The sequence below is a fragment of the Mustela erminea genome, chromosome 15 (genome assembly GCF_009829155.1).
Source record: "Mustela erminea isolate mMusErm1 chromosome 15, mMusErm1.Pri, whole genome shotgun sequence".
NCBI classification, from domain to species: domain Eukaryota; kingdom Metazoa; phylum Chordata; class Mammalia; order Carnivora; family Mustelidae; genus Mustela; species Mustela erminea.
Genome location: NC_045628.1, coordinates 44,709,422 through 44,734,817, shown reverse-complemented (window position 1 = coordinate 44,734,817; position 25,396 = coordinate 44,709,422). Strand labels below are relative to the sequence as shown.

The following is a 25,396-nucleotide window of genomic DNA, read 5'->3' as shown; positions in this document are numbered from 1 at the left end:
TACTGTGAAAGCACATGGGTAAGCAGAGATTGCACAAGTCAGCCAAATGGTATTTTGAAGCAACTGACTGTTTTTTTGAAGTGAGCAATCTACCTTAGAGGGGAGAAAATTCTCAGGTATCTGTCTCTGGCCCCTGTGAACTGAGATTGCCCAATGTTGAGTTGAAAAACACCATATGTTCCATACTGTCTTCCCTTACATTCTCCATGGTCTGTCAAAGTTCAAGACCCCACACTCTTCACTTCTCCAACAAGAGATTAGAACGAGTGTCCATTGACTCAGGAGAAGATTGCATAGTTCCTCCTTTTATAATTGTTAATTGAGACATTTTCTGGGAGCACAAATTGGAATCCTTATGAGGTATCTTACTGGAATCAAGTCAACTTTATACCATCCCTAATATTGTGCCAGTGATTTTTCCATAACAAGATTATTTCCATTGTTTTCATAAAATTCATGAAGAACACCCCAAAACACAAAGGATTTGAATGTCATTTTCATTACACTCGTACTACATAAAATTGTTTTCAAAGAAGAATATATATTTTTTCCTTTTTAACCGTTATTGATAGAAGCATAACTGCCAAGACAACTTTTTTTTTTTTTTTAATAGGGTCAGGGAATCTACTCTGAAGACTCAAGTAACGTAAATTGTTTTTTTCCCCTGTAGCTGAAATTGCTATGTTGCTTTTAAATTTCCCAATTCAAATTAATGAACAATTTTCTCTGTAGTATGAGAATGGCTTTGGCAGTGCAAAGATCAGAGCAATCTCTTCTTCATTAAATTGGGCAAAGAGGATTCACTGGTTCTCAAACTGTTAAATGGATATTGGGGTTTTTAATGAATGGAACATTTATTTTTGTGCCAACTCAACTAACAACATTGACATGATTAGCATACATTTTGGCAACTGTTCTAGCACAAGGTGTTAGTAAAAAGGGGCTTTTATCTTTGAGCTTAATTTACTTAAACTTTCCTTGTTATAAATGCTTTTAATGTGAATGAGATGTTTTTGGAAAGGAAATCCTGGCACAAGAGGTTGTTCAGAAATACGCCTTTTTACTAACGTTACAGGCATTTCTCATGCTAGAGATGAAGCCTATACCTCCAAACACATGAACTTTCTTCAAATTTAGAAATAAACAGAATATTTTGTTACTTATACTCATGGTGAAATCACTGCCCTTAGGATGTTTTTTAAATTTGTGGTGCTACGTATTTCAGATGTAGTTCCTTTCTTTTAAAAAGAGAAAGAAGAAGATATGAAAATAACTAGAGTATGGTTTCCTCCATTGCTATACATTAATTATGAATGAAAAGTTTTGAGGGCTAAATGATCTTAGTTTCTTAGCTCAGGTGCCTCTCATACAAAAGAAATTTCCAATAAGAATATATTTCCTTTTTGTAACAAACAGTACTGCTTCTGACTCTTATTTTATTTATTCAAATTGTCAAACTGAAGAAAATAAGAAAAATGGGTTAATACAAATTTGAAAGGTCCTGGGTGTTTGTATTCAATTTTTTTTTGCAATGTATTTTTAAAATATATTGAAAGCTACTGTAACACAGCTAACAAGAGATTTGTCAGAAGTATGTAGTAAAATGAATGTGTATAGTTGATACAAAGCCAAAAATTAATATGCATGTGCACACGCATGGGAATAAATTTTCATCCAAATGCCTGTCAAACATCTAGGCATACTCTCTATTATTTACATATAATAAATATATTAGATATATATCTGTATATATATCTACACACACATTCAATGATTTACCCAATGTTTAATTGAGTAATGAATTAGTTTAATATAAACTTTAGCAAATAGCATATTTACTTTGCCCACATTTACTTCTAAAAGCAAACAAATGCCAGTAGCAGGCACTTCAGTGAAAGAACAAGCCCATGTTCAAATATAAAATGGTAAAAATGAGAAAGAAATTATGAAAATATATACCTTTAATTTGCAGACATATAAACACGTTTGGTACAGTACAGACACATGAGGCCAAAAAAGTAGAGTGATCCAGCTTAAGCTAACACATTCCTTGTTTACACAGATATTTTGCTATAGCTCTCATATAAAATAAAATTCCCAGCTCAACACAATGAAGTAAAAGAGATCAATCACTAAGGAACCAGCTTGCTTCATTGCAAAGGATTCAGTAAATCTAAGTTATCAAAGAAATCTGCTGCTGGGCTTACAAATAAACTCTTGGACCTAATCCAAAGCCAAAGAAAGGAAGCCAGAAACGGTAGCCAACAAACCCAAACAACAAAAAGATAAGTATAACTTTTATATAAAGGGCCCAACTAAAACAACCGGTAGTGTACACTAGCTTCTAGAATAATTCCGCTTTAATATGATTTTTATTTTCTCAGGTGATAAATGAATTCAAGCACATAAAAACCTAATATTTAACCCAACTATGAAGTACTACCGACAAGTTGTCAGAGCATCAAAATGTCATAAACACCTACAAAGCAACTAAGGATTGAAACAGGTCTTTGCTCCTGGCTGTCTTCCTTGGACACAATTTCCAGTTACAATGTCTGTAAGGGAGAATATACACATTTCCCCTGTAATAATAGCAAGCGCAGTGGTAAAGGGAACAGAAAGCCATTTGAGTACATGGAGAGCGAAATACTCTTCAGCAGGTCAACTCTAACACACACGGCCATGTTTTCACCCTTGCTAAAAAGAAGTTGCGCTTCTTTGTAACACCTTCTCTTTCAAACTATACATGATGTACTTGTGAGGTAATAAACATTCTGTTTACAAATGCATTTCTTTTCTTTCTTATCATACATTGAAGTGCAGTGAAATTCAATTTATTTCAATTTCATATCTCTTAAATGTTAAAAACAATATATTTAAAATATACTCTCTCGTTAATTTCATGTACAACAACTGTCCTGTACAATACCGCAAAACAGTTCCCTGCAAAGGAGCAGCTGATGCCCTCTTGTGGTTAAAGGACTTTTCAGACAAAAAGATGCAATGTACCATTTTCTTACCTTATTCTCAGGTTCTATCATTCTGCTTGGTGAATGAAAGCTGCAAACCATGTCCAAGCTTTTTTATAACAGTTCTATAGCTGTTAGTACTAATTTTCATTAAAAAATGCTGTACACATTTTATAACCTCTGATTTTAAGTTTAAAAACCTGTAAACAGCTTATTTACAATATAGTACAAGTTATAAATTAGTCGTCCTTCATTGGAACTGTCATCTACACACTCTTGTTTAGGTGATAGAAACGACCTAGAGTCAGCTACATCTCTGTGCTATTCCACAATGCAATATCAAATATTAGAAATAGCCATTGGTTTCCTCTCTCTCATATGCAAGTCAATTTTTCCTTTGAGTGGAATTTGTACTTCCAAATTTTCGTCTTCCCTGTGATGCTTTTTCCCTCTCCTTAAGCAGATGTATATGCCCATCCCTGTTACAAGTGTGAGAGAACCCAAGCTTATTACAGAGAGAGCAACTAGAGTGGGCACACAGGACACAGACTCAACTTTCCGATGAGTTGGTTCTATTGAGATCTGTGGTTCTTTCTCCTCTATGTTGATTTCTGGTTCCTTTCTTAGAAGACTCTCAATGTAGCTCTCATTACTGACAGTGTCATTGACAAATAAGTTCACCATGACTGTGGAATGGAGAGGTTCTGGGTAACCATGGTCGCTCACTTTCACCAGTAAACGATGAAGTCCATAGTCTGTCTGCAGCAATGCCTCTTCCAAAGTAATATTGCCAGTTTTAGGGTCAATCCTAAAGGACTCAGGCCTAGGACCTCTTCTTCCTATGATGCTGTAAGCTATGACAGCGTTCATGCCCGTGTCTTTGTCAACAGCATAGACCTCTGTAACTGGGGAGCCGGGGAGAGTAGAAGGCAGTACCAACAGGTAGGACATGTTGGACTGAGGAAATAAAACCAGAGGAGGGTTGTCATTGATATCTAGAAGGAGAATTGTGATTTTTGCAGTCGAAGAGAGGGCAGGCTCACCCCCATCAACAGCTTCGACCCACAAAGTATAGGAGCTTTGCTGCTCTCTGTCCAAAGAGACTTTAGCTCTCAACATGCCCTTTCCTGTGTCTATGACAAAAATATCACTCTGGTTCACCACCGAGAGGGCTACCCAACCATTTCGTCCAGCATCAGCATCTGTGACACTAATTACCCCAATTTCACCATATCCTGGAAAGTTTTCTGGCACAAAAAAGCTGAAGTCCTTGTTGATGAACCTAGGGCTGTTGTCATTTTTATCCAGCACGGTGAGAGCCACAGTGGCAACTGATTCTCTGGGTGGCTTCCCAGAGTCAACGGCTCTGACTGTGTACCTATACTTTTCTTTCTCTTCTCGGTCCAGCTGAGTGGAAACTGTCAGAATTCCTGTGACACTGTCTAAGGAAAAATATGAGGGGGCATCAGGTCCCAGGAAATAGGAAACTTGGCCTCTCTCTCCACTGTCCGCATCCGTCGCGTACAGCTTTGTCAAAAAGGCATTGGGCGCATTATTTTCTTCAATCGTTAGTTCCAGCAAGGGTTGCAGGAAAACAGGAGCATTGTCATTGTCATCTAAAAGTTGCACTTTAATAATTTTTTTGACATGAAATCCCTCTGAGTTCCAGGCCACCACGGCTATTTCATAGAACTGCTGTAGCTCATAATCCATCAGTTTTGTGGTTTCCAGCAAATATTCATTATTGTATGGTTTGTAGGGTGATAACCTAAATGGTCCTTCACCGTCCAGGTAGCAGTTCACCTTGTATTTACCTTCTGGATCTCTTATGGTGAAGAATGCAATTGGAGTGTTAATGGGCTCCAGTTCTTTCAGGTAAACAATACCATCTACCTCATTGGCTATATAACGAGGAACAATTTCAGGTGGTCTGAAAATGACTTTGATGATGGTCACCAGTGCCGTGGTCACAGCAGGGATGCAGCCTGGCCCATTAGCAAGGATGGTGAGCTTGTGCGATTGCAGAACACTTCCCCCAATCTTACTGAAAAGTTTAATGACTCCGGTGGTTTCGTCCAGATGGAATAAATCCTTGGATGCTTGTGGAACTTTCTGGCTGTAAGCGTAGGTGATCTGAGCATTGGTTCCCAAGTCTCTATCCACAGCCTGAACAGCTGCAACCGGTGTGCCCACTGTAGCATTCCCAAACACAGTGACATTGATCTGTGAGTCTGTGAAGAGAGGGCAATTGTCATTAATGTCAGTTATGCCGATGGTGAGAGTGGCGCTGCCCAGCAGTGGTGGAGACCCGCCATCCTCTGCTATGATGATGCTCACATACTGGTCCTGGGTCTCCCTATCCAGCAGTCCCATGACAATTAGGTAAGGGGTGCGCTCCCCATTCTCATTCTCCTCCACATCCAGCGTGAACATGCGGTGGTAGTCCAGTAAGCGGTAGGTCTGCACTCCGTTCGTGCCTACATCTGGGTCCATGGCAGGATGCTCTATGGCGAGCCGAGTGTTTATAGGTGCATTTTCTGGAACCCAAACCGAGATTTGGGAAACGGGGAACTGTGGGGCATTGTCATTGATGTCCCGGATAGCGATTTTCACCTTCACAAACCTAAAGTATTCCTGAGGCAGGACCAGCACATCCAAAAGCAAAAGACAAGAGTCAGAGGAAGGGGAGGAGGAGATGGAAATACTGCCGCCCCAGGCTGCTCCTCCACCTCCTTCAAGACACAGGGCCTCCCTGTCGATCTCCTGGGCCGAAGTGTGCAGCTCCCCGGAGCGGTTGTCTAGGGTCACGTACTGACCACTCAGTCCCCGGGAAGCCAGGCTGAAGGAGAGAGGGGGGTTCCGCTCAGCCACGGGGCGCTCCGGCAGCTGCGACAGCTGGTCCTGCCTCCCGGCAGCGCGGGGCACCAGCCGCAGGTCCTCCGCCAGGCTGCCGATGAGCACCCCCGCGGGCAGTCCCTCGTTCAGGCTGTACAGAAGCTCCGTGGCCCGGCTGTAACTCGCGAGGCAGTTGAAGGGTCCCACGAAGAGGAAAAACAGAAACAAATGCTGAAAGGGGAGGGGGAGGGGAGAAGGCTCGTTACACACACGCGGAAACACGGAGACTGGAGTCAGAAATCAGGGCCACAAGGTCATATTTGCCCCCATCCCCATTACAAAGGCAAACCCTCCAGTCGGAGAGGGATGAAGAGGAAAACTTGCTGCAAAGAAGAGATCTATGGGGCAACACTGTCGCCAAAACTTAATTTTTTCTGTTCACTATCTACCTTCCCCCTCTTTTCCCCAGCTCCCCAACGGCGCCCTTATTCAATTAATAATCGGAATCCCCAGCCATAAAACATCCCTGGAAACACACGCCAGAGTGGAGAGCACTCAACTCAGGGACTGCGCAACGCCGCAGGGAAACCACCCGTGTAGGTTATGGGAGAGGGAGAGGTTGGTAGTGGAGAGAGGACTGAGCGATGATCGGCAATTCATCATTTATTTCCCATTGAAATGTTTCTACCACTAAGGTCTCCGGAACGCGAAATGTGTCACATCCCTTATTATGAGAACACCACCAACAACAATATCAATAACAATATTGTTATTATTATGTGCAAAAACACAGTGACACTTTCCCTTCGGAACTAGCCCCCCCCCCCCATTAAATAAACACTTTAGATCAGAGAAGTAATTTTCATTTTAGCTCTCATCCAGGGTCAAATCGAAAGGATCTGAATCTCCACCTCCTAACAAGCCCTCCCTAGTCTCCCTCCCCTAAGGAAAAAGAAGTAAACGCAGAAAATGCTTATGCAAAAACAATTTGCCAATTACAACGGACAGTCCTAGCAGGTGCCGACAGCAGCAGAGAAATCTCCGCACCCCAGTATCTCAAGCGGATCGAGCCCCCCCCCCAATCTGCCTACATTCCCATTTCAGAAACTTACTTTCCCGACCAGAAGACGTGCCTATTTCTTGCTAAAAGGAAGACACCTAATGCCAAACTCCCTTCCCCTCCCCCCCAACCTTCCCGTAAAGTTTGGATTAAGGGAAAGGTTTGAAAACCCATCAAGAGTAGGAACTGCCTCACCGGACTGCAACTTGTCGGGGCTGCAGGGCTCCCGGACCCCAAGCCTTACCGGCAGGTTTCTGTGGCTGGTGCTGCTCCTGGGACGACCGAGACGCCCCATATCCAGGCGCGGGTGCCAGATCGCCGGGCGCCAGCTCACTGCCAGGGCCCGCGAGCTGCGCGCATTCCCTCGGCCGCGCATTCCCGGGGAGGCTGCAGTCAGCGCGCTCCTGTCGGGAGGGCGGCAGAAGACACTCCCTCTCTGTTCATGCAAATCGCTGGGGGAACTTCAGCCAATAGTCACTGGTTCGTCAATTAAGGACGCGAGCTAATGGCGGGGGGCAGCAAGGCGCGGGGCAGAAGGGCACGGTCATGGTTTCCTTCCCCGGACGCAGCTAAGTCCAGACCCCGCCGGAGGAGCCGGAGCGGGGGACTTGCCTCTGAAGACTGCGACGAGGTGCCACCCGGTCGGGCACTGGAGCGCGTGCCCACCAGCCTCCCTCCTCGCCGCACCAGTCAGAACTCCAGTCCACAGGTTGCGAGCGCGGGAGGGAGATTAGAATAAATAAATAAGCCTGCACGTATATCTGAATAGAGAGGGAGAGGAGGTCGGCGCTACAGGGCAGCCACAGGCGCGATCCCCAAACGCTTGCTTTTACCACCAGTGCTTCGGAGAGACTTGCTTCCAGCAGTGTGTGCACAGAGAAAGAAAATCCACACTTCTCTGCGGAGGGAAGGAACTTCAAACTCTTTTTAAGGTGGTTTGAGCCGGGAGAGCAAATAGATGAATTCGGTGAGGGTTTTGACATGCTCTAATTTTTGAATCTTCGCTGTTGGTGGTGGCAGGCTTCTGCTAGGTTCCTAGTTGTAGGCGCAAGGGTCTCTGGGTGTCTGCCTTGTGGTCTTACTTAAGAGGCAGTTGTGGCTTCTGGCCAAGGGAAAGAGCCCAGGGGGAAAGTGGAAACAATTGTGTGGTAACTAACACAAGTAGTTCTGCCTGTGGGCAATTTTAACATAATTCTCAAAGGGGGGCATTTTCTTTTTTTTAACTCACTGAAGCTTACGTTAAAAATTGGTTACTTTTCAAAAGGTCGCTTTTTTTCTTTCTCTTGGAATGCTTACTGGAAAGCTTTCCTTTAGAAAGGAGTCCTGGAGGGATGTGGTGCAAAAATGCGTGGATATTTCCTCTGATTCTCACACTAAATGAGAATGTGACCTGTATCTTCATTTATAGAATCAGGGCTGGTGAGAGAATCCAATGTTTTAAGTCTGTGAAACCCTTTTTGATCTTCAGGGTGCTGTAGAAATGACGGAAAAGACCACTGGCCTTTCCCTGAGTAGATATTTCTCTTCATCACTGGGTTTCCAGATAGACTCTGCACTGCCCTGAGCATAAAATCCTCCCCACTGCATATTTAGTGACTGAGCCCGAATAGAAAAATCTTCCTCTTGGGTCGCAGAAAGATCTGACATCCTGTGCTTTCCATAAGAACCACCTTAATGTTCCTGTTCTGCCCTATACTAACTAGAATCTAAATTGGTTGGCTGAACTAATTGTTTTGCTCCTTCCTATTTTCCCTTCATTTCTACTAATTGTAGAGACATGGAGTCCTAAATATTGACAACACACTACATCAAAACACCTGGTGTGTGGAACAGTTACTTACTGTGCAAATGGGACCATACATGGAGTACACAAAATTCCCTGTAGTATATATCTGGCGTATGATATGGATCTGATTTATAAACTTAGCTCCTTTAAGCTCTTTAGAATGAAATCGGAGTTCTGATGAAGAGGTGAACACACAGAGGAACATGTACACGTGGGTGTGAAGCCATTATACTGCTGATAAACAAAGCACAGTCAGGGAATTAGGATATGTCTTTTCTTCAGCTGCTAATTCTGCCCTACAGATGAACTTTTACCATAATTGGTAAATATTTACTGAGGGATCTGCAGTTGAGACACGTCTGACTCTAAAAATCAGTACCAAGCTGCTTCTGAAATGTGTTTATGTCTTCGCACAATACCCACAGCTTCTGGAAGTTTGGGATACATGGACAGAAGCAGGCAAAACGTCGGCAGTGAGAGTACACACAGGCTGGACCCCCCCCCCCAGTCTGAATAACTTTTATGTCTACCCAGAAAGCAACCGTAATAGACTGTGTCTCCCCCTCACAGTTGACGCCCTCTCTCATAGGTTAAAATCACTCACCTTTTATTTTGGTGGAAATACAGGACTCTCTTTCCTTAATTTGTTCTTTGTTTACAATGACAGTACACTAGAGCTGTCATTTATGAAGATAATCCAGTTGAAGTGACATCACCTCTTTGTAATTATTTTGTTGACTGTCTTTGGTTTCCCCTGGACTCATAAGCTCTTTCTTTCTCTACTTTGCAGTGGATACTTTCGGCACAGATGCACCATTTTCAAGTGTCCCCAAACCACACCCCAGCAGAGTTTTGGTGTTCTGACCATATCATCCAGCTGATCTCTATGGAAAAGGTTAGTACTTCTTCTCCCCTTCATTATGTAGGCAAGAAATCTAATCTATATATTCTAGAATACATAGATTTAGCAATAATTTTTCTAGAGTCTTTCTAGAAAGCATGACCATATTAACTATAATGTAAGTTGAAGCACAGTAGTTCAACATTCTGGAGATAACGTTTACAGTGACAATAATAACTCCCATGGCACTGTGATTGCAAAGTCCCTGGATGGAAGTTTGTCATCAGAATTGGAAGAGCTTGGCATGATTTGAGGTAAAAGCTTCATGTCGCAATCCAAACTCTTAACTGAGCTACTTGTTAGCTTCTTTCCTTTTTGAAGATCTAAGCAGAGGTTTCATGCAGGATTACACTGTAATTAGGCCTCAGGAAAAATAAAAGTACAAATACTCTTCTTTCTTCTCTTGTGCCTTCATTCTGGGTACAGTGAAAACATTCCCAAACTCCTGTGCCTGAGGATGGCAGCCCTATGACCTACCATCTGGTGTGACATATTTCTTTCTAAAGATGATCTGGGGAGCTTCTGTGCTATTCCTCCCTTGAAAATAATACTTACATACTACTCAGATGTCTCAATTGCTCTGGGCCTGCTTCCCAGGTGTTTTGTAAAAATTGATCTAGAAGAATAGTTAGATTATATGCCTCCCAAGCCTATTTTTTCTATAGACAAGGAAAACAATTTGATACAATAGATGGTACACTGAACAGAACCAGGAAATTTGTATTCCATTCCCTGGGTTGCTGCTAGGATACTGTGTGACTTTAGGTAAGTAATCACACCTCTCTGTTTCAAATTTCCTATAAGTACACTCCTACATACTACATGAACTCATATGCATTAAGTGGCTTACCTAATATCTGTCATTAATAGACACTAAATAATGATACACAGGTTACTTTGGTAAGTGTTTACTGCCTGAGATCACTGAAAGTTAATAATAATTTTCATTTATTGCAAGTTTCCTCTCCTTGTAGTCTTATCTCTTTATAAAGTGTAAGCATGCTTATAAGTGTTCATCAGGATACCATCTTCAAACTTTGTCCATTTATCAAACATACCCTAAAATTTTAAAAATATTTGAAGTACTGTGTTTTCCAGGTAACTTTTATAACTGAGCCATTTAAAGTTTTTCAGTAACAGTATGGTATCCACAAGTTTCATGTAATCAATATGAATACACAGATAGTTAAACTTATTTTGAACTGTAGTTCTATAAATGTTTTAAGTAATTGAAAGGTGTAAATAAGTATAAATTTAGCATATGACCTTATTTTTTTTAATATTTTTATTTATTTATTTGATAGACAGAGAGAGATCACAAGTAGGCAGAGAGGCAGGCAGAGAGAGAGGGGGAAGCAGGCTCCCTGCTGAGCAGAGAGCCCGATGTGGGGCTCGATCCCAGGACCCTGAGATCATGACCTGAGCTGAAGGCAGAGGCTTAAACCACTGAGCCACCCAGGCGCCCCAACATATGACCTTATTTTAAGATCACTCCATTTTTACTTGTTAATATATGAAATTAATGATCCTTTTGGATGACTCACATGTATGTGTGTATATTTATGATATATATTATATATATGTAAGTATAAATCATAAAATATAGGAATACAATATATAGTATAATATAAAATAATAAATACATAATTAAATGTTTTATATACAACATATTTTTAAAAATATATTCTTTTTTAAAAAAATTTTATCTATTTATTTGACAGAGAGAGAGAGAGATCACAAGTAGGTAGAGAGACAGGCAGAGAGAGAGGCGTGAAGCAGACTCCCTGCTGAGCAGAGAGCCTGATGCGAGTCTCCATCCCAGGACCCTGAGATCATGACTTGAGCCGAAGGCAGAGGCTTAACCCACTGAGCCACCCACGTGCCCCGAAAACATATTCTTTTATAATATAAATTATATATTTATACACATTATATATTTATATACATTACATAATACATATACATAATGAATATAAATTATATATCTATATATAATATATAAAATTTTATAATATAAATTATATATTTATACACATTATATATTTATATACATTACATAATACATATACATAATGAATGCATACACACACACATTCTTTTTCTTACCCAACAATCAAGACTGAGAGATGATCACATTTATAAAATCAATACAACACTCAAAAAATAGTAAAATCAACCATTTATTATCAGTTATGTTTTGAACATGCTACTAGATGCTTTACATGTTTATTTGCTTACTCTTCATAACAGTTGTATAAGGTAAGTATTATTATTTCAATTTCTCATAAATTGCAGGCTTGTCAGTATCTTTGGCCCTGAACCATGGCCCCCAAGCACATGTTCTTTCTACTCCATACACCATAACACCGTCTTTCTCACCTGAATGGATGGATCTAGGGCTTATATACATTTAAATGTATTTCAAGCCAACAAATGTTTATCACTCACCTGTAGCAGGAGAAACATTGGAGGCATAGATTTGCTATATGATGCCTTTTTTTTTTTTATTTGACAGAGAGAGATCACAAGTAGATGGAGAGGCAGGCAGAGAGAGAGAGGGAAGCAGGCTCCCTGATGAGCAGAGAGCCCGATGCGGGACTCGATCCCAGGACCCCTAGATCATGACCTGAGCCGAAGGCAGCGGCTTAACCCACTGAGCCACCCAGGCGCCCCTATATGATGCCTTTTTGAAGTAAAAACTTCATTAGTCAATTACATGTAAACAGGTATATATACAGAAACACACCCTCCTCTGTGTTTGGCCAGCTTTATTCTTCTTATGACTTGTGGGCCGAGAATATATTATGTGTATAGATGTATTGTGTGTACATGAAAGCCCTGAAAAGTTCTAAGTAGTTTTATGGATCGCCTCATTAACCCTCATTTTGTATATTAGTTGAGAGCAAGAGAAGTGCTGCATAAGTAATTTAAATCTTAAAAGTATTCCTATTTCTTGGAATAGTAGATCTTGGCCTCGGGATTGGCTCTGATATTAGAGAATAACTTAGAAAAAGAGCAGTTGCTTTCTCATCATCTATGACTTCCAAAAGCCTTGATCTTAAAAGTTGCCCTAAGTACCAGTTAGTTACTTTATATTATTTTGTTTTTCCAATTTACAAATATACTTAAGAAACAGTCATGGAGGAGCCCCCCCTCTTTCGTAGGGCAGATGTTCCAAGACCTCTAGGAGATGCCCTGAAACCCCATGTTGCACTGAAGGCTGTTTCTTCTATACATACATAACTATGAGAAAGCTTAATTTATCGGTTAGGTACAAGAAGAGATGAACAAAAACTAACAAGAAAGTAGAACAATTTTAACAACCTACTGTAATAAAAGTTATGGGAACGCGGCCTCGCTCTCTCAAAACATCTTACTGTACGGTATACTCACCATTCTTGTGATGGTGTGAGATGATAAAATGCAGACATGATGAGATGAGGTGGGGGGGAATGACACGGGCGGGCACCGTGACTAACATTAGGCTACTGTTGACCTGATACATGTCAGAAGGAGGGTCATCTGCTTCTAGACTCCAGTTGTCCGTGGGTAACTAAAACCCCTGGGAGAGAAACTGAGGGAAAGTTGTGTGTGTTGGGGCGGGGGGGGGGGGGGGGGGGGCTGTAATTTAGGTAAATTGTTATTCAAGTATATCAAACTTGGAAAAAAGCTTACATTGCACTTTCCCTACACAATTCAGAGATTGTAAGGCTAATAGCAAATTAGCATATTGTTTCCTTTGCTAAAACAGCTTTACAGTTGCTTTAGTAAGTAAATATACTATTTATACTACGTGCACAAAAGGACACAATTAAGATAATTTACTATAATACAAACTTGTATTCTAAAACATTGAATACTAAACTGTGCAATATGTGTGACTTTAGGCTATACTAACTAGTACGGTCTTTTTGTTTTAGAAAACTGTGTAAACACATCTTATGTTTCTCGTTTTTCTCTGCATATTCCAGTAGGAAGGGTAGAGTAGGGTAGAACAGTTAGGTAGGGTAGAATAGTTCTTTTATTTTCAGGACTTAATTAGCCTCACTTGAACAGGGATACCTATAGCTGGGCAAATCATCAGAAAACCCCAGGCCTAATTTTAGCTCACATTTTCAACTTTCTTTCCTGATCCTCAAAATAAATTTTGAAAGTCATTTCCAACTCATTTAAATTTCACATTCTTTCTTCTCACTTCTGGTAGAGGTGATAATGAGCAGTGAAATCATCAAAAGAAAGGTAGTAGGATTGAGGAGGAGACAAAATGAAAGGCGTGGAAAATCCACAAAGTGGATCAGCCACTGAATAATGAACAGTTAAGGGAATGCAGTTTATTGATGACACATGTGCCTTACTTCCTGGAGTCAGACCCTGAGAGACTTGAAAGAAGGGAGAGGTATGGGCTGTGAGAGGATAAAGTAATCACAAGCCCTGTAAATTAGCATAGAAATTAGGTCAGGGGCAAAACAAATCCATTGAAGGAAAGAAATCATCTTATGTTTTATTGTAGGGCACTGATCCCAGCCCCCGTGTCCCTCGGATACCAATTCTTCACTCCCAAGCTGGAGTGTAACATTAGGAAAAGCTTCATGAAAATTTGCTCTCAGATCGTGTTTTTACACGGATCGACGGATCTTTTGCCTGGCTTTATAACATCTCTTTTTATCTGATTCTTTGACGCTAAGGTAGGATTGTTAAAACCTGCGTGGCTCTTCTGATCTCACTGTGTGGGGTGTATGAAAGCCCTGAGCTGGTATCGCAGGGTCAACGAAAGGCTCTTTCAGTGACGTAAAAAGTCAACATTCTCACGGGGTGGAACTCTGATCACTAGCTGCTTCTTGCTGGATATCGTTTTAGGAAAAGGGAAGAGAGTGCTGACCTCAGTTTCATTTCCTGCTAACGTCTACCAATTACGGAGTATGGAACTTCTGCCCGGTGCACGGGGAGCCTTAGCTCTGATCTTCACAAGGACCCCACAAGTTAATGATGACCCCGTTTTAAAGATAAAGAATCTGAGAATTTCAGAGGGTAAGTAGGTTGCCTGAGGTTGCACAGCTGGGAAGTGGCCAAGCTAGGACTGAACAAGAAAAATTTGAGGTAGTTTATTGTAATGTTGGTGAATCTCCTATATATCCACTGAAATAAGCACATGTATTGAATATTGAATACATGTACATTATAAACAATGCATAGAATGTGCTAGCAACAGAATTATTAAAAAATACCAAACTTGTAGAAAAATTGAACAATTATTGACAAAATGTAAATGTCATGTTTTTGAAATAACACATTTTCTTCTTTCTTTATTTGGATTGTCAAGAAAAGGAAGTTGATTTTAAAAATGAATTTTCATTAATGGTTTGGAGTTATATACCAGTAAGACATTTAGGTAAAAGTAATATTCTTCTGGATGATGAAATCATAAATATCTTAAAGGCTATCCAATTCTTAATTATAGATATTTAAATATGATCAAGTTGGTATCAACTTTAAGTACAATATTAATAAATATAGTTTTTTTCTTCTTAATGGATAAGTAAATTCTTTGTTAACTAGATTTTAGTGAAGCATCACTAATAATAATTAGCTTTTTTTTTAAAGATTTTATTTATTTATTTTACAGAGATCACAAGTAGTCAGAGAGGCAGGCAGAGAGAGAGAGGGGGAAGCGGGCTCCCTGCTGAGCAGAGAGCCTGATGCGGGGCTTGATCCCAAGACCCTGAGATCATGACCTGAGCCAAAGGCAGAGGCTTAACCACTAAGCCACTCAGGTGCCCCTAATAATTAGTTTTTAATGACAAAATTGTGTTATTAATTTATTTTAAATATTTTTATGTGTCTTTAGAATTTAAAGTAAGACCAATGTAGATAAGGTGACTATTACTAGATAATATTTGTCCTAATGCAGAATTTTGATTTTGTTCTATTTAACACTCATAAAGGAGAAAAGAAAGCTAGAAAGAAAACAAAGCATAAAAAGAAAAAAAAAAGATTGATTTGTGTGGGAAGCAAACTTTTTCTGCAGTATTTTTCTCTAAATGGAAAGGATTAAAAATGCCTCAAATGTGCCATAAGCATGACATGTATTTTCTATAGAAGCAATTTTTTTATTCTAAGTGAGGAAATATATGACATGTTTTCTTGAAACAAACAAAAAAAAATTGCCACTTCCATATTCCAATAGATTAAAAAAAAAAAGAAAACACCCAAATCTATTAGAGCTCTGTCAGAACTTGTTAAACGATTAAGTAATGATTGTAAAAGGCATTTGACACACAACATATACTAGTCATAAAGCTGAGAAACCTAAGACCATCTTGCTGGATGTGAGCATGAATATTCTGGCATTTTTGTAGTATTTCTAGATCAAGATTGATTCCAGGTGCCATCTCCACATATCTGTCCATAGGTAAGGCAATCTTTTCTAGGCTAGAAGTGGACAGATTCTTGGACTCTGGATCACTGTCAGTCTGGCTCTCTGAGGTGTGAAACCACAGCCTACTGTTAACTTCTCAGTAGTAATCAAAGCAGGAGTGAACTTTTATTTATTTATTTATTATTTATTTAGTTAAAGGACAGGTTTTCACTTCCATTTACTGTTAGTCAAAAAAATGTTAGCTATCTTGAGTCACCTTTATCTTTTTCCCTCCAATAGATTTTGGCAAGTAGAGTACCTACTCCTTAGACATTTTCAGATGCTGAAGGATGACAGAGACAACACAGAAGATGCTAGACTCTTTTTATTGTCATTGCTTCGTGTATTTACAGCCTGCTCTTATTGACTTCACCTGTTCATAGTCCACTTTTCCTGACTCTGTTACACTATACTAAAGTATGTTTTATAGCTAATACCTCTGACCTATATTGACTTTGTGGGATTTCCTCTTCTCACTATGTAACTATTAAGTTTCTCCAAAGATTCTGTTTCCTTCTAATCACTCACCAGAAAGCCCTTCCATTATAATTCTAGTCATCTCTTTCTATATTTAGGCTACCCAATGCCCCTAAATTCTATATATCAAAAACTTTTCCTGTTACCAGAAGTCATCTGCTGGTGAAAATGCCTTTCTCCCAGGTTGACATCTAAGCTCTTCCCTTAAGAACACTTGCTCCTTCTTATTCAAAGTGGCCTGTTCTTGGTCAAATCATGTTAACATGAGGCTGTGCTTCTAGCACAGAACAGAAATATCCATGCTTATAAACATACTAATTACTGAAAGTAGTTCATAAATATCATGAAGCCAGTAAGTACTCTTGCCATTTGTTGAGAGAGGGCAGAACCGAGGTGCCTAGTTTTGTTTTCACCCTATCAATACATACAGAACTGACTGTTGAAACATAGCAGATACAGAAGTTTGACGAAATCACATAGCATTACTGAGCACTGTTGCCTGAGAAAAATCAGCAGTCTGCCTCCCAAGAGGCCCCAGAGAGTTGAATTAGAGTCCTGAGGATATAATAACAGCTACCAGGTTTTGAACATTCATGGGACTAAGATATATAGTTGACCCTGGATCAACACAGGGGTTGGGGGCTGACCCTCCAGGCAGTTGAAAATTCATATACAACTTTTGACTCCCCCAAAACTTAACTGCTAATGACCTTCCCAATAAGCATAAAAAAAATCAATTAACACACATTTTGTGTAAGTATTACATTCTGTATTCTTATAATAAAGTAAGCTAGAGAAAATAAAATGTCATTAAGGGAACCATAAGGAAAAAAAATACATTTATACTATACTATATTTTAAAAATCTGCATATATGTAGACCTATGCAGTTCAAACCCATGTTGTTTAAGGGTCAACTGTATCTACATATATGCATATTCACATACAGAGACACATACTTACATGTGTACATATGTGTGTGTGTTGTACATAAATTCTCACAATAGCCCTATCAAATAGAAATAACTGTTTCCAAGTTAACAATGGGGACTTTATAGCTTAAAGCTTTATGTACATTATCCAAGATCATACAGCCACATTTAAAGAGTTTTTCTTTTATTTTTAAGTAACCTCTATATACAATGTGGGGCTTGAACTTACAACCCCGAGATCAAGAGTTGCATGCTCTACTGAACTGAGCTGGTTTAGGAACCCCCACACAGCCATATTAAAAACCTTCCAAGCATAACCTTAATTCAGGCACTCTATGATACTAGACTATACAGTTGTACAAGTTGAAAAATCTAATTTGGGGAAGGAGGGGAGACAGTATTTTAAAATCTCAGACTTAACTCATATTGACCCAGTCTGACTATATGTTCCAATTTCCTAAGTCTGTTTCAGCCTACTGGCTCAGGGTATCGATAATACCAATTTTCACTCTAAAATACTGTGATTTAGATAATGAAATATAAGGCAAACTTAAATGAGCCATATTTATAAGATTGGTGTAGAAACTTCGATGTGCAATTGAAAATATAACTGTTACAAAGATTTTCTTACTTCTGTGGCATGGTCAGTGTATTCTTCTCTGAAGACAGATCTAAGTGGGAAGCAAAAGAACTAGGAGAATCCAACCATAAAGTGAATCAAATGTTTATTCATAGCAGGCTGAGTCTAGGATGGTGCAGCCAATGAGAATGGGATACTCGCGGCCATTTGGCTTCAGTTCCAGGTCATGGCTCAGTAGTTTGATCTGTACTTCCTCTGGGATGTTCCCTTTATTGTTTCCAAAGTTGGTTGTTCTCTCTGCTGATGAACACATGCTTTAAAAAAATAAACCAACTGGGGCGCCTGGGTGACTCAGTGGATTAAGCCTCTGCCTTCAGTTCAGGTCATGATCTCAGGGAGCCTGCTTCCTCCTCTCTCTCTCTTTTTCTCTCTCTCTCTGCCTGCCTCTCTGCCTACTTGTGATCTCTCTCTCTCTGTTAAATAAATAAATAAAATCTTAAACAAACAAACAAACAAACCAACAAACATAAATACCTTAGGGTATGACAAGAAGCCTGAGGAACCATTGTACTTTCTTAAGTGAGCAGTTCCATGCTTCTGCTGGGATTGTGTGATCGGTGAGAGGGTGTTTTTCCTTAAGGTGGAGGTATGGAAGGGCATTTCACTGTAGTCTTTGTAGGGAAAAGGGGACCACATTGTGCCTTTGAGCCTCTTTGCAATCAGATGGACCTGGCTTCAATACTCTGTTCTCCAAGTTACCCATGGTGTAGCCTTGAATTTTTTTTTTCTTTGCTATTTTTTTATTAACATATAATATATTATTTGTTTCAGGGCTACAGGTCTGTGATTCATGAGTCTTACACAATTCACAGTGCTCACCTTAGTATATACCCTCTCCAGTGTCCATCACCCAGCCACCCCATCTCTCCCATCCTCCTCCACTCCAGAAAACCTGTTTGTTTCCTGAGATTAAAAGTCTCTTATGGTTTGTCTCCCTCTCTGGTTTTGTCTTGTTCCATTTTCCCTCCCTTTCACTATGATCCTATGTCTCATTTCTAAAATTCCTCATATCAGTGAGATCATGTGATAATTGTCTTTATCTGATTGACTTATTTTGCTCAGCATAATACCCTCTACTTTCATCCATGTCCTTGCAAATGGCAAGATTTGGGGGGTTTTTGATGACTGCATAATATTCTATTGTATATCTATACCACATCTTCTTTATCCTTTCATCTGTAGATGGGCATCTGGGATCTTTCCATAGTTTAGCTGTTATGGAAGTTGTTGCTATAAACATTGGGGTGCACGTGCCCCTTCAGATCACTGCATTTGTATCTTTGTGTACCCTTGAGTTTAACAATTCTTTTTGAAGACTCAGATTTTCCATTTGATAAAAATGGTTGAAAATTTTCCACAGTCGTCATTTGCCAGGCACTGTCACAGGAGCATTACCCATCTTAAAGTATCTAATCTTCATGCCAGTCCTATAAACTGGGGACTATGAACAGTCACTGTTTTGTTTTTTGTTTTTTTTTTAAGATTTTATTTATTTATTAGAGAGAGAAAGGGGGAGAGAGCGACTACAGGCAGACAGAATGGCAGGCAGAGGCAGAGGGAGAAGCAGGCTCCCCGCTGAGCAAGGAGCCCGATGTGGGACTCGATCCCAGGACGCTGGGATCATGACCCGAGCCGAAGGCAGCTGCTTAACCAACTGAGCCACCCAGGCGTCCCCAGTCACTGTTTTAATAGGAGGTATAAAGAGGCTTCATAACTTGCCCCAGATCACTCAGCCAGTGGTGGAGGAGCTGAGATTGGAAATGAGGCAGTGTGCCTCCAGAACTTGCCTCCCCAACCCCCCTGTACTTTGGTAAAACAGGATTGAGAGTACTTACCTACCAGTGGTACGTATTTAAATGAGGGGATGTGTTTAAAGCATGTCACAGAGAAAGGTCCAGTCAGTGCTAGCTGTGAGAATTGTAGCTCCATTCGCTCCTTTCCCTCTCCTTCCCATCCTTCCTTTTCACTCAGATTAGACCATGGTTCTTCTATTTCCCGCACCACATAATTATCACTATTGCTATACCTTTTTCTTCGGTTAGGAAGTCCTATATTGTTTGCTTTGCTTTTTCAGAGCATGCATATTCTCCACAGTCCAGTGCATGGGACCTTTTTCATTCTACTCTTTTGTGCCTTCATCCACATCAGTCTTGATTCCTTTGAGATTTATTATAATTAGATTATTAGAATAAGTTATGACCATTTTGCGTATCTCCACACATTCTTCTATATCATTTTTAGAGAGAATAGAATATTTTTAAAAGATTTTATTTATTTGACAGACAGAGATCACAAGTAGGCAGAGAGGCAGGCAGAGTGAGGGGGCAGGGGAAGCAGGCTCCCTGCTGAGCAGAGAGCCTGATGTGGGGCTCGATCCCAGGACCCTGGGATCATAACCCGAGCTGAAGGCAGAGGCATTAACCCACTGAACCATCCAGGCGCCCCAAAGGTTTTATTTATTTATTTGACAGACAGAAATCACAAGTAGGCAGAGGCAGACAGAGAGAGAGAAGGGGAAGCAGGCTCCCTGCTGAGCAGAGAGCCTGATGAGGGGCTCAATCCCAGGACTCTGAGATCATAACCTGAGCCAAAGGCAGAGGCTTAACCCACTGAGCCACCCAGGGGCCTGGACAGAATAGAATTTACTCATATAGGTTTGCCATGTGTATATATACACATTTTATTTATTTCAATATTTCATATAAATATCTTTTCAATGAAGCATCCTTTACCACAACTTTGCAAAAAATTATTATTTAGTATATTACTACATATTGGATATCTCTTTTGTTTTTTTAAAGATTTTATTTATTTATTTGTCAGAAAGAAAGAGTACAAGCAGGGAGAGCTTCAGGCAAAGAGAGAAGCAGGCTCTTAGAGCCTGGAGTAGGATTCAGTCCCAGGACCCTGGGATCATGACCTAAGCTGAATTCAGGCACTTAACTAACTGAGCCACCCAGCATCCCTGGATATGCATTTTAAATAGGATAAAAAATTTAAGGTTTTCTGGTATGTTTCAGTAAATATATCTCAAGAATTTTTTTGGTAGTTTGTAGTAGCACTTGTAGTATATGAAGGACTCATTTGTCTATTGATATCACTACTAGAGAATATATATATTTCCAATATGAGAGTTCCAAATAACATTTATTATTGTTTTGATTGGAATGGTAATAATTTGGGAAAATGGAAAATTTCTTTTATGTTTTTCATTTTCGGCAGAAATTGGTAGTTTTTCTTATTGCTTTATAGAGTTCATTATACAATAGGGGTCATGGTGCCATTATTTTCTTTCAGATATTTGGTAAATTTTTTAATTATTTGCTCTGTCTTTACTTGTAGTTCCCCAATTAAATAACAAGCTCTGTATATATCATGGTTCATTCAGACTGGGCAAAAGGTTAATGTTCAACTAGTAATTTCTAAATGGCTGAAAGCACTTAATCTATTAGATTTTAATTATTTATTAGATATTTTTAAATGTCTTTAAGTTTCACTAGCAACACAGATAATAAATTTCTAAACACAGGAGACTCTGCCTATTTATGTGGTACTTGCATAGCACTATTTATTTAATTTTAATGAATATAATATGTATTAACATTAATGTACTTTGACTATAATATGTATTATGTAGTACTCTAATGTGAGCATACACGGTATAATTAATATTCCTTTACCAGAGTTAAAGTGTAATGTGGCTAACTCTGTTTATTAAAGGAATATGAAATTATTTCCTTCCAGATTCAATATAGGAAGTGTCATATTCTTATTTTCATCTCTGCTGGATGGGACCTCCTAGCATCCAGAGACAGTTGGTCCTGTGAGATCTGCTAATCCATTTGTTCCTTTCTTTGGTCCATAAATTCTTCCCTAGAGTTCAGCAAAATGACAATAATGTAAAGACACTTTGCTCCTCCAGGGAAAATGTTTTCTTTTTTTTCTTGGCTATGATACACTGTTCTTTTCATTTTGGGCTCTAGTTTAAAACATGAGGGAGAGTGGTAAATGACCAACTGAATGAAAATGAAAACTTAAGAGTTGCTGCCCCAATAGAGTAAAAGCCTTGGGGTAAGGAGTGATTTTCTTTTATTCCTCTTGTGGTCTATGGTATATATTTCTTATCTGCAAAGTACAGAAAATAACCCTTTTCTCTGATGTCGTGCATATTAATGAAAAGTGTGTCTATAAAGAGCTTAAATTTCTATAGTCAAAAAAAAAGTTCTTTTTTCACTTTTAGGGTTCAAGTAGTCTTCAATCCCAAATCTTGACAGATAAAGCTATTACCAGAGCATTACAGAAGAATCCTGCTGTAATCTTTTGTACTGCCATGTCTGTTAGTCTTCACTACTGTTTCTTTCTACCTTCCCCTACTTCTCCATTTTATCTGGCTTATAGTCCACTATATAATAGAAAAAATGTATTGTTTCTAAAAACCAAGGTTATTATTAGTAAGTCAGTAACTGGGATATTTCACATGACAAAAGTATTATATATCCTAGTAGAGCTATTTTCTATTACAGCAGAATTTGAGACTTTATTTTTAATTTGAGATGATAGGCATTGCACAAATGTGAATTCACTGCTGGCTCAATCTGGACTTTATGACAGGTATAATTATATTCTATAATTTAAAATCTAATAAGTGAAGATATATATAAAATATTACTATTGATAGGAATTTAAAAACTGTACTGATTGGGGCACCAGGGCGGCTCAGTCAGTTAAGTGTCTACCTTTGTCTCAGGTCATGCTCTCCATCAAGGTCTTGGGATGGAGCCTCACATTGGGTTCCCTACTCAGCAGGGAGTCTACTCCTTCTCCCTCTAACCCTCCTCACGCCCTAACTTGTGTTCTCGTTCTCTCTCAAGTAAATAAATAAAATATTTTTAAAAAACAAAACAAAACAAAAAAAGCATATATTGATCTTATGCTTAATAAAGTCTTCCTGATGACCATAAAACTAATTAGATATTGTTATTATTCCAGATACAGATGAGGAACTGAGACACAGTGAATATGTTAGCCATATTAGGCAAGGTCATGCTGCAGTAACAGATTAATCCCAAGCTCTCAGCAGCTTCACACAACCCATATTTATTTCTTGCTTATATTACATGTCTACTATTGGTCTCCATGTACTGTCACTCAGGACCATGTTGATGGAATTTCCACTGCTTATGACCCCTCCATCCCATTTCTTTTTTTTTTTTTTTTAAGATTTTATCATTTATTTATTTATTTATTTATTTAACAGAGAGAGAGAGAGAGAGAGAGAGAGAGAGAGAGTGAGAGGGCAAGAGAGGGAATACAAGCAGTATTTCACTGCAGAGAAAGAAGCAGGCTTCCCGCTGAGCAGGAAGCCTGAGGTGGGGCTCGATCTGAGAACCCTAGGATCAGTATCTGAGCTAAAGGCAGATGCTTAATGACTGAGCCACCCAGGTGCCCCCTTACATCCATTTCTTAACTTTGAGGGACACTGTTTTGGGAAGGAGAAAACATGGAGAACTCATGCTGATCTCTGCCCCACTATGCATGCATCTTTTCCACTCATAGGCCATTGGCCAGAACTCAACATATCTCTTTCTCATCTGTAAGAGTTAGAGAAATATAGTCCTCTCTTGTGCTCAGGAAGGAGAGGAGAATCACATTTAAACCCTTAGAATAATTTTTTAAAAAAGTTTAAGTAACCTGACCAAAGCCCAATAACTGATAAATAGTGGAACTGGGATTTAAATCCAGACAGACTGGTTTCAGACCCTGTATTCTTTTTTCTTTTAAATTAACATATAATGTATTATTTGTCCCAGGGGTACATGTCTATGAATCATCAGTCTTAGACACTCACAGCACTCACCATAGCACATACCCTCCCCAATGTCCATAACCCAACAACCCTCTCAATACCCGCCCCCCCCCCAGCAACCCGCAGTTTGTTTTGTGAGATTAAATGTCTCTTACGGTTTTTCTCCCTCCCCATCCCATCTTCTTTCATTTTTTCCTTCCCTACCCCACAAATGCCCCACTCTGCTTCTCAAATTCCTCATATCAGGGCAATCATATAATTGTCTTTCTCGGATTGACTTATTTCACTTAGCATAATACCCTCTAGTTTCATCCAGGTCATTGCAAATGGCAAGATTTCATTTCTTTTGATGGTTGCATAGTATGCCATTGTATATATATACACAACCTATTGTGGACATGGCTTCTATAAACATTCGGGTGCACGTGCCCCTTTGGATCACTACATTTGTATCTTTAGGGTAAATACCCAATAGTGCAATTGCTGGGTCATAGAGTAGCTCTATTTTCAACTTTTTGAGGAACCTCCATGCTGTTTTCCAGAGTGGCTGCACCAGCTTGCATTCCCACCAACAGTGTAGGAGGGTTCCCCTTTCTCCGCATCCTCGCCAGCATAAGTCGTTTCCTGACTTGTTAATTTTAGCCGTGCTGACTAGTGTGAGGTGGTATCTCATTGGGGTTTTGATTTGTATTTCCCTGATGCTAGTGATGTGAAGCACTTTTTCATGTGTCTGTTGGCCATCTGGATGTCTTCTTTGCAGAAATGTCTATTCATATACTCTGCCCATTTCTTCTTCTTTTTAAAAATTTTTTTAAAGATTTTATTTATTTATTTGATAGAGAGAGATCACAAGTAGGCAGAGAGGCAGGCAGAGGGAGAGGGGGAAGAATGCTCCCCGCCGAGGAGAGAGCCCAATGTGGGGCTCAATCCCAGGACCCTGAGATCATGACCTGAGCCAAAGGCAGAGGCTTAACCCACTGGGTCACCCAGGTACCCCCCTCTGCCCATTTCTTGACTGGATAATTTGTTCTTTGGGTGTTGAGTTTGATAAGTTCTTTATAGATTTTGGATACTAGCCCTTTATCTGATATGTCATTTACAAATATTTTCTCCCATTCTGTCAGTTGTATTTTGGTTTGGTTGCCTGTTTCCTTGCTGTGAAAAAGCTTTTGATCTTGCTGAAGTCCCAATAGTTCATTTTTCCCCTTGCTCCCCTCGCCTTTGACAATGATCCTAGGAAGAAGTTGCTGCATCTGAGGTCGAAGAGGTTGCTGCTTGTGTTTTGCTCAAGAATTTTGATGGATTCCTGTCTCACGATGAGGTCTTTCATCCATTTGGAGTCTGTTTTTGTGTGTGGTGTAAGGAAATGGTCCAGTTTCATTCTGCATGTGGCTGTCCTATTTTCCCAACACCATTTTTTGAAGAGACTGTCTTATTTCCATTGGACATTCTTTCCTGCTTTGTCGAAGATTAGTTGGCCATAAAGTTGAGGGTCTATTTCTGGGCTCTCTATTCCTTTTCATTGATCTATGTGTCTTGATGATGACACTTTGTAATAGAGCTTGAAGTGTGGAAT

At 39.7% G+C, this 25,396-nt stretch overlaps 1 protein-coding gene and 1 long non-coding RNA gene across 2 annotated transcripts in view; one reads left to right on the top strand and one right to left on the bottom strand.

Moving 5' to 3' along the window:
- Positions 1-1,798: 1,798 nt before the first annotated feature.
- PCDH20 (protocadherin 20) lies at positions 1,799-7,380 on the bottom strand. The gene is made up of 2 exons (XM_032315099.1): positions 7,109-7,380; positions 1,799-6,035 (listed from the first exon to the last, which is right to left on the bottom strand). Exons 1-2 carry the CDS (start codon positions 7,238-7,240, stop codon positions 3,309-3,311), a joined length of 2,859 nt encoding a protein of 952 aa, XP_032170990.1. The 5' UTR covers positions 7,241-7,380; the 3' UTR covers positions 1,799-3,308.
- LOC116574371 overlaps positions 7,379-25,396 on the top strand; it is a 32,473-nt gene continuing 14,455 nt past the window's right edge. Inside the window, exons 1-3 of the long non-coding RNA XR_004279248.1 lie at positions 7,379-7,573; positions 9,441-9,545; positions 14,409-14,579. This is a non-coding gene — a long non-coding RNA (uncharacterized LOC116574371). The remainder of the gene's footprint in view (positions 7,574-9,440; positions 9,546-14,408; positions 14,580-25,396) is intronic.